The 10,177-nt window shown below is 39.3% G+C and overlaps 1 protein-coding gene across 1 annotated transcript; it reads right to left on the bottom strand.

The window, feature by feature from the left end:
• Positions 1-9,107: 9,107 nt before the first annotated feature.
• Positions 9,108-9,665, bottom strand: LOC107831264 (uncharacterized). The gene has a single exon (XM_016659017.1). The coding sequence runs from the start codon at positions 9,663-9,665 to the stop codon at positions 9,108-9,110; it is 558 nt and encodes a 185-aa protein (XP_016514503.1).
• Positions 9,666-10,177: the final 512 nt, after the last annotated feature.

The raw sequence follows: 10,177 nt of genomic DNA on the forward strand, positions 1-10,177 counted from the left end.
CTTAGTTTAATTAGGCGCCCACCTGTATAACGAGAGGAATAATTTTCAGTCTTAGTTTAATCAGGCGCCCACCGGTATAACGAGAGGAATAATTTTCAGTCTTAGTTTAAATAGGCGCCCACCTGTATAACGAGAGGAATAATTTTCAGTCTTAGTTTAAATAGGCGCCCACCTGTATAACGAGAGGAATAATTTTCAGTCTTAGTTTAAATAGGCGCCCACCTGTATAACGAGAGGAATAATTTTCAGTCTTAGTTTAAATAGGCGCCCACCTGTATAACGAGAGGAATAATTTTCAGTCTTAGTTTAAATAGGCGCCCACCTGTATAACGAGAGGAATAATTTTCAGTCTTAGTTTAAATAGGCGCCCACCTGTATAACGAGAGGAATAATTTTCAGTCTTAGTTTAATTAGGCGCCCACCTGTATAACGAGAGGAATAATTTTCAGTCTTAGTTTAAATAGGCGCCCACCTGTATAACGAGAGGAATATTTTCATGTCTCATTTTAAATAGGCGCCCACCTGTATAACGATAGGAATAATTTTCAGTCTTAGTTTAAATAGGCGCCCACCTGTATAACGAGAGGAATAATTTTCAGTCTACCTGTATAACGATAGGAATAATTTTCAGTCTTAGTTTAAATAGGCGCCCACCTGTATAACGAGAGGAATAACTTTCAGTCTTAGTTTAAATAGGCGCCCACCTGTATAACGAGAGGAATACTTTTCATATGTTAGTTTAATATTTCAGATTTGGAAAGCAATAACCCCACCGGAAGGCCGAAGGTTACAGCAGGAATATCCAGCAGGAAACAATAAAAATCCCCAGCACCGGAAGCAGAAGGTTGCAAACTCAGGCGCAAGAGTCAAAAGGACGCGTAAGGATACATTTTGAAAGAAGTAGCTTGTGAACATTAAATCATGCCCAGCATGACAAATATGATGAAGAAAGCCGCACCACCAAAGGAACCATTGAAAAGCTTAATATCCCCAGCGGACCAAGAAAAATGATGAAAACTGGTACTCGGAAGGGCAAAAGGCCAGTACCATCCTTCAAGTTCACGAATTAAAAGCATCGGAGGAAAACGCAATGCCGGCAAGAAAGCAAGGCGACAAGATCAAGTTGAAGATAGAGGAGATCTTATGATCCACAGTCTAGCCTAGCTTTTTGTTTTTCCTTTTAGAACAATGTAACAAGGAGATCGGTAAGCGGTAACATCCTACAATAGCATGTAAGCAGCACACAACAGCGGCGAGCACTACAGTCACATGGTAGTCCCAGCTACCAAAATTTCCCGAACTACATTGACCTGATTCCTGTTCAGCCCAGGATATGTAGGAAACCTCTGAAGCAAAGGTTCGGTCAAATCTTTTTCAAAAAATGCTTTACACGGAGTACTCGGACGAGCAAAAATCGCTCGCTTTATCTTTGCGCGAAAACCCTTCGTGTCTTCGGGCAAAGAGGGGCAGCTGTAAGCACGTGATTTTTGCTTCACGAAAGTTACTCCAAAAAAATGTGCCTTCTCATTGAGTAATTTGTATTTAACGTTAGATTGTGTGTTAATTGTTATAGGTGTTAACCAACAGGTGTATGATTTCATCTTTAATTTTACAAGATTTTATTTTAGGAATTTTAGTTTAATTTTGTTAATTGGGTTGCAAGGAAAGGGTTGTGGGAAGATCGGATTGGGCCCCAAAGTGAGGCCCAACACCAGCACACAGGTCCGGTCCAAACACAGGCTGCCCAGGGAACGTCCCAAATGACGTCGTTCAGCACCTCAATCTTCAGCCGTTGATTCATTGCAATCAAACGGTTCAATGCAACCCTTGCTAAATCGAAACGACGTCGTTGTAGGCGAATTCTATCTGAGCCGTTCATCTACATTAATCCGACGGTCCCTGGCTTCCCTTATGGCCCGACCCAATGAAACCCGGTGTTGATCCGTGGATCCCGGACCAACCCGATTCCTCCTTAAGCGGGACGATGCCGTTCTGCATCAGCCAAGGGATCATGACCATTGATCTCATCAGATCGAACGGCCCAGGATCAATCCCCTCCCCCGTATAAAAGCCTCAATCCTTCACCCCAGCCCCCATAGCCAGACCCCTCTCCGTCTTCTAAAGCTCATAGGCAGGTTCCCATGGAAACCCTAGCCGCCATCCCACCCCTTCGCTTGAAAGCCGGCGGCGACTGTGTCGTTGGCCTTGAGTCTAACACCCCTGAACCACCATGATCCCCCCCCTCTCCAAATCCACACTCAGGTTACCTCGAATCTTCCCCGAACGTCTCGAATCTTCATTAGAAGATCCGAGACCAAACCTAGATCTACACCAAACCACCCCATATTCACCCTAGTCACTCCCCTAACGTCCCTCAGGCCTTAATTAGCTTTGGTTCCGGTCGAATGCAAGCAGAACTTGTCGAATCCCAAATCCGAGTTCATGAACCCTAAAAAAAAACCAAACCTGTCTCGTGTTGAGGTAAGTTCCCGGTGTAATCTTCTTTTCTTTCCTTTTGTTTGTGCACATGTTCGTATATTCGTTCTGAATCTTTTGATTATTTTCTGTCAGTTCTCCCCATCCTCAAAAAGACCCTTTTTGTTTGGTCGATTTCTTTTCTTAAATGTTAAATGAGTGTTATAAGATGTTTGTTCGCTTCGACTGATGTCGTCGACCAGTTAAGTTTCGTAAACTTCGTGTTAAATGCCCCGAGTGTTGAAATAAATTGGTGCCTTGTTTAGTCTGTGTTGTTTGACGATCAATTATTACGCATAATAGTTTGTATAGTCGATTTGAGTAACGTCGTCAAAAATTAAGGGTCGTAAAGTTTTCTATGGTTGTCCGAAAAATGTATGAATCACTCAGTTGGTTCTGTTTTGAGTTTAGTTGATTAGCGACTAATTAGTATACGTTATAACTCGCAGAGTCAACTCGACACCTGTTGTCGTTTAGTTTCACAATATTAGAATAACACATGACGTAACTCCTAACTGGTGGATTTTTGTTGAATGGTTGTTTGTTAGCTGTGGGAGGGGGTTTTGAACTGGTTCTCAAATGATTATAACCAGCAGATTCAATAGAGTGAAAGGGTGGGGCAGGGCAGTAATGACCAAGGGTCTGTGGGGGTAATTTTGGTTGAAAGACTGTGTAAATGTTCAGGATTAAAGGGGGGCTATCAGTTGTTTAATCAGAAATACTATTAAACTAGTATTAGTGGGGACAAAACATAGCAGCATGGGAATAAAATGAATACTTAAAACCCATGACTCTTGATTAAAGCAATAAGGCCAAGCATGGGGAACCAGATAACTTGCATCAAGAAGATGCCCAGGCAGGTGGTTTAAGGGGTATGGGCAGTCTGCAATTGGCAGAATCCAGGCAGCTTGACTGCACTGGGTTGTTGGCTTATAAATAAGCTGTTTTCAGAACTTAAAGGGGGACATTTTTTAGTCTTGAGAGAGGTTTTAAGTTGAAAAAGGCTGAAAGAAAGAAACAAAAGAAACCTCAGAATATTGTAGTCAAAACACTGTCTGAAAATTACCTAAGAGTTCAAGTTGGTCAAGCTGTCTTGGCCAATTGCTGTTGGTTATCTGTCGAGCTGTGTGTGATTGTTAAAAGGGCTGGGGCTGTTACATTCTGTTTATGGGCTTCCTGCTGTTCTACTCTGTTTCTGGGATTTGTCTGTTTGATGCTCGATCACCTGTGGGCTGCATAGTTGTTGCTGGTTGTCGTTGCTGTGTTTTGTGGCTAGTTGTTGTTGCTGTTGGTTGCCTGTTGCTGATACTCTTTCTCTTCCTCTTCTTATTGTTCAAACATCCAGGTACATGACTAATACTGTCAATGTAACTTGAAGTTGAGTATGAATGCAAAGAGAAGAGTTAAAGATCGTTTATTTTATGTATAGCATGTACACTGAATGTTATGTGATGTATAATAATTTACATTTTTGCTTGGATACTGGAGTTAGCTTTCACACATAGTAACTGTCAATGTATGGTGACTTGACATCCAATTGTGTATGTAGGCTGTTGGATAAAAATTTTCGACAGTATAATAGGCTACATCTTGGGAATTAGTTGTGTTTTGTGATTAGCATGTCCTTAAATGCATGTTCAAAGTATTAAACTATCCATGTTAGTTAATTTCGTTTCCCTTTTGATAAACTGCCTCATTATAATTGTCGAACCACACCCTTATAACAAATAGCACGAGTCCGCGTTCCCCAACCTCATGAAGGTCGAGCCCAGGTCGAAACAGACCAAGTAGGCCCGCATCGGATAAACAGTGGTCCAGGTCTGGCCCATCCCGCATGAGCTGGATTTGGGCCCATAATATTCGAACGACTGTCCGTGTGCGTAGCCACGCTTTTTTATTCTGTAAAAGCATTTTGAATCCTGCTATGAATAACCTGCAAGAATGTAATTAACTAGGACTATCTCTGTTTTCAATTAGTAGAGACAAACGCGACAAGAAACGTAGTTGCTATAGGATCTCCTTTTAAAATAAGGACGAGAGATGAGCCTCGACAAATAAAAATGCACAAGTTGCGGGGCCCTCGTTAAATGTATATATCGAAGCATTCAGTTTCCAAGGCGGGTCGTTTAGAAAATCTCACGACCCTCCCGGAATAATAACACGATAGTCCCTTTAAGCGCGTATTTAATAATCTTACCTTCTTAAACTCGGGTGCACATTTATGTGACCCAAATCCAAATCTCAACGAAATCGAAATGTGTCTCTAATCACGGGTACATTGATTGTAACGTGGTTTGAGATGCATTTCCATGACGTTGCAAATTACTTTTAAAAATAATGAATGAGACGAGCCTCGACAAACAAAAATGCACAAGCTGCGGGGCCCTCTAAATGTATATATTAAAATACTTAGAATTCGGGACATGCCGTTTAGCGAATTTTACGACCTTTTCCCAACATAACAATACACTAGTTGCTTTAGGCGCATATTTAATAATGTTATCTTCCTAAACTCGGGTGCACATTTATGTGACCCAAATCCCAATCTCAACAGAATTGAAACGTAGCTCTAACCACGGGTACATTGATTGTAACGTGGTTCGAGGTGTGTTTCCACGATGTTGCAATTCTTGATAAAAATAACATTAAATGATAAAAGCGGTTAAAAGATAAAATTGGCACATAAGTTCACATTTGTATAAAATCAGATAATCAAGCCGAATATAACAGTTGAGCGACCGTGCTAGAACCACGGAACTCGGGAATGCCTAACACCTTCTCTCGAGTTAACAGAATTCCTTATCCAGATTTCTGGTACGCAGACTGTAATATGGAGTCATTCTTTTCCTCGATTCGGGATTAAAATTGGTGACTTGGGACACCCTAAATCTCCCAAGTGGCGACTCTGAAAGAAATAAATAAATCCCGTTTCGATTGTCCTTTAATTGGAAAAAACTCCCTTGCGCCCCTCGCGGGCACGTAAAAAGGAGGTGTGACATTGGGACATCAAAAACCAAACCTTTCCCAAGTGGCGACTCTGAATTAAATAAATAATCTCATTTCGAATATTGTCACTTAAATTGGAAAAACTCTCTCGCGCATATAACCCTTCGGGGTCGAGCGCGCAAAAAGGAGGTGTGACAAACATCAGGTGTGCATTTCAAATACCTTAGAACATGTAACGCAACTGTCATATGGGGCAGTCGAGGTGTCTTAAGAAACTGACTCAAGTGTTGCACAACAAAACATAAATCTGGCCTGGTATGAGTGAGAAAATTCAATTTTCCAACTAAACTTCTATAAGAATCAGGGTTGGGCAGCAAGACCCCAACATCAGACTTGAGTTTAACACATAACTCAAAGGGGGAAGAAACAGCAGAAGCATCAGAACACCCATATTCAACAACTAACTCCGAAACAAACTTCCTTTGATGAAGAAGTACCCCAGAATCAACATATAACAACTCAATTCCCAGAAAATAGTTAAGTAATCCTAAATCTTTAACTTTAAACAGATCATCTAAAAACATTTTGAGAGCATTGATCTCTTTAGGATCATCCCCAGTAAGGATAATGTCGTCCACATAGACAACAAGAAATACAGTAGATGATTCGGACCTTTTAATGACAAGAGAGTAATCATTCAAAGAATGTGTGTAACCTCTAGTGCAAAGTGCTTGTGACAACTCAGCATACCATTGCCTAGAGACTTGTTTTAAGCCATAAAAGGACTTTTGCAACTTACAAACCAAAGGAGAAGTAAATTGAGAAGATGAAGCAACTGTGAGACCTTGGGGAAGCTTCATATATATCTCTTCATCTAAGTCCCCATGAAGAAATGCATTATTCACATCCAATTGATACAAGGACCACCCTTTTTAATTGCAAAAGCAACTCGACACCTAATAGTACACATTCTTACAATCGGAGAAAATGTTTCATTAAAATCAATACCTTCAATTTGTGTATCACCCCTTACTACCAATCTTGCCTTATATCTTTCTACACTCTCATCTGACTTGTACTTAATTTTATACACCCATTTACATCCAATAGGCTTCTTACTCTTAGGTAACTCAACTATAGACCAAGTGTTATTAGCTTCTAAGGCCTTAAATTCTTTTCTCAACTTCCTGCCAGACTAAACCGGTAGCTGCCTGAGAATATGAATGACGCTCAACTTGAGTTGTGTGTGCAACAGAAAGAGACAAAGTAGTGGAGCTGAAAATGGAAGGAGGAAGTTGCACAATAAAATTACTAAGATGTGAAGGTATTGTGTGATTTCTGGTGCTTTTTCTAGTAGCAGGGAGAGAGGAAGATGTTGAAGGAGTAGAAGTAGAGGGAAGATCAGAAGGAAGGACTATATTAGAAGAAGAAACAGAAGGTATAGAGGAGAGAATAACATCAATAGAAGGTGGATTAGTAGGAGAAGATGTAGCAATAGAAGGAGAATGGAAAGAATTTGTGTCAAGAGGAGGAAAATGGGAAAGATCAGAAACAACAGGTAAAATAGGTGTAGAATGGGAAGATGGAAGGTAGCTGAAAGATGAGAAAGAGGATAACAGCAAAAGGAAAAATAGATTCATAAAATATGACATCCCTATAAATAAGAATACACTTGGTGGATAAATTGTACAACTTATAGCCTTTCTTACCAAATGGATAACCAATAAAAACATAAGGTACAGCTCTTGGATCAAACTTATTTCTCTCAGATTTAGGTACAGTTGCATAACAAAGACACCCAAAAGATTTAAGATATGAATAAGAGGGAAACTTGCCATAAAGCACTTCAAATGGAGATTTGTTATGTAAAATGGTGGAGGGAAATCTGTTTATCAAATAGGTGGCTGTTAAAATGCAGTCTCCCCAAAATTTTGTTGGTAATTTAGACTGGTACATCAAAGCTCTAGCTGTTTCAAGCAAGTACTTATGTTTTCTCTCAACAATTCCATTCTGTTGAGGTGTGTGAGAACATGTGGTTTGATGAATAATTCCATGGTCTGAGAAGTATTGTAAGGCAGAATTGGAAAGTCTAATTTCTAAGGCATTATCACTTCTAACTGTTTTAATAGGGAGGTTAAATTAAGTTCTCGCCATGGAAATGAAAGATTTCAACATGGTAAAAGCATTACTTTTAGTATGTAACAAGTGAGTCCAAGTAGCTCTACTATGGTCATCCATAATGGTAAGAAAGTATTTTGCTCCAGAATAAGTCTGAGTATGATAAGGACCTCATGTATCAACATGAATCAACTCAAACAAGGAAGTAGAAATAGTAGAACTAGCTGGAAAAGGTAATCTTGCCTGCCTAGCAAGAGGACAAACAGGACATATAAAGGATTGTTTGGCAGATAATTCAGCAGAAATAGAAGGGATGGTTTTCATTCTAGAAAATGGAATATGTCCTAATTTGTGATGCCAAAGAACATCATTTTTATTTATGCTCTGCTTATCATTACAAGGAACAATAGGAATAGTATGTAAAACAGCCTTATTATGTGCAATCTTACTAGACTGTTCAGAAAGAGAAAGATCTTGCACATTATTTCTAAAAACAGAAGCAGGAAAGTTAGATGTTGCATTGGGTTGATGTTCATGAAGAAGCTTGTAGAGTCCTTGGTCCACTTTACCAAGTTACAGAAGCTTCATCATGGAAAGGCCCTGTATCAAAATACATGAGATAGAGGTAAACAAGACAGACACTGAAATTGTTGAATAAGCTTGTGCACAGAAATCAGATTATATTGAAAAGAAGGGATGTACAACACATGATGAAGAGTGAGAGAGAAAAGTAAAGTACAAGAACCAATACAAGTAACATTTGCCTTACAACCATTAGGCAAAGTTACCAAGTAAGGAGTAGGAAGTGGAGTCAAATTAGAAAGAATCTATTTATTAGAAGTCATATGATCAGTAGCTCCACTATCTATAATACACACATCTCTACTTACACTAGACAACAAGTAAACATGAAAATCATCATCAGTATAAACAGGCAAGGAAAGAAAACTACCAGCAAAGTTAGCAGATCCCATCAGATTTGGTTGAGGCTCTAGAGCATGACCAATTTGAGTTTGCGGCAGTAGGGAGATAAGTTGAGAAAATTGTTGCTGACTCAAACCAGGTATGGAGGAGATCTTATCATCAGATATATGAGCAGGTCCAACCAGAGGAGCATTGTGAGTAGGTTGAGCTGAGATATGGCTTGCTATGTATGGCTGAAATTGAGCAGATCCAGCAGATACTGTTGCAGCCAGCTTCTTTCCTCTGGTGAACTTGAAATTTTGTGGGAACCCATGGAGTTTGTAGCATTTCTCAATTAGATGTCCATGTTTTTTGCAATACTTGCAAAACATACTTCCTTTTGATTGATCAAAATATATCTTTTGATTGTATTGTTTGATTGGAAACTGTTGTTTGACATTCACATTAGTATTGAAAGATGCTGATTCTGGTACTAGTTGTGGATTGTATTGAACTTGTCTTTGACCCTTATCGTGAAGAAGAATATTGTAAGCACTGTCCAATGAGGGAGGAGGTTGCATCATCAGTAGGTTACTCCTTACACCCACATACACCTCATTTAATCCCATAAGAAACTGGTGTAACTTGTCCTCTTCTTCATCCCTCTAAATACCAGGCCTTGCAGCACAAGTGCAAGAATTTTCATGATTTTTGCGCATTGTTCCAAGTTCATCCCAAAGTTTCTTTAATTTGTTAAAATATGAAGCAACATCAAGAGAACCTTGCTGAGTAGAAGCTAATTCCCTTTGTATCTCAAAAAATTTAGTTCCATTTACAGTCCCATACCTACGTTCTAACTGCTTCCAAATACTTTCAGCTGTCTCCGAGTATTGTACACTTTCAGTAATAGTTGGTGAAAGGGAGCTAGTTAACCAAGAAATAACCATATTGTTGCATATGTCCCATTGACGAATCATCACAGGATTTTCGTTAGCCATTGGCTTAGGACAGGATCCATCCACAAAACCTATTTTGTTCTTAGCCGACAAAGAAACTATCATACTCCTTTTCCATCCACCATAACCAGATCCGTTAAATGGAGTACTAACTAAATAAGTTCCAGGAATATTAGAAGAGTGGATGAAAAGGGAGCTAGAAGGGTCTGGTGTATATATGATGGTTGTATTAGTACTAGTAGCAAGAGGAACCTCAGAATTCACCATATTAACACTAAAATTGTATAGGCAAACAAGTCAATTAAGCAAATTGAGCATGCAATTTAAAAAAAATGAAATTTGGGTTACAGACTTTCTTCAGTGAATCAAAAATAACAGATCCTGGAAAAAAAGGAGGAATCAAACCATTGCTCCGAGCTGAGAAATGTCCATAACGAGTACCCGAAACTTCACAGAAATGAAAGAAAACCAACAAAAATCGATCTCCAAAAAAAACGATCGCTGAACACAAATCAGAGATGACAGAAGGAGGAGAAAAACTTTGAATCAACTCACAGGGGTAGGATCGATCGAAAATGTGTGATTAGAGTAATCACAATCCCGCTCTGATACCATATTAGTGTTTGTAGATTGAACAAAAATGGAAAAGAATGAAAATAGGGTTCATGTTCAGATAAGAAGCTTCGAGAGCATTTTTTTTACATTTTCTGAAGAGTTCTTACAAAAAGAATATCTAAAAACTATTTACATTGGGCCGGGTCTATTAATAAATACAACTG

This window comes from Nicotiana tabacum, chromosome 7, assembly GCF_000715075.1.
Source record: "Nicotiana tabacum cultivar K326 chromosome 7, ASM71507v2, whole genome shotgun sequence".
Lineage (NCBI taxonomy): Eukaryota > Viridiplantae > Streptophyta > Magnoliopsida > Solanales > Solanaceae > Nicotiana > Nicotiana tabacum.

Coding starts and splice junctions, on each gene's coding strand:
- LOC107831264 (XM_016659017.1), bottom strand. CDS start 9,665: ATGGTGAATTCTGAGGTTCCTCTTGCTACTAGTACTAATACAACCATC.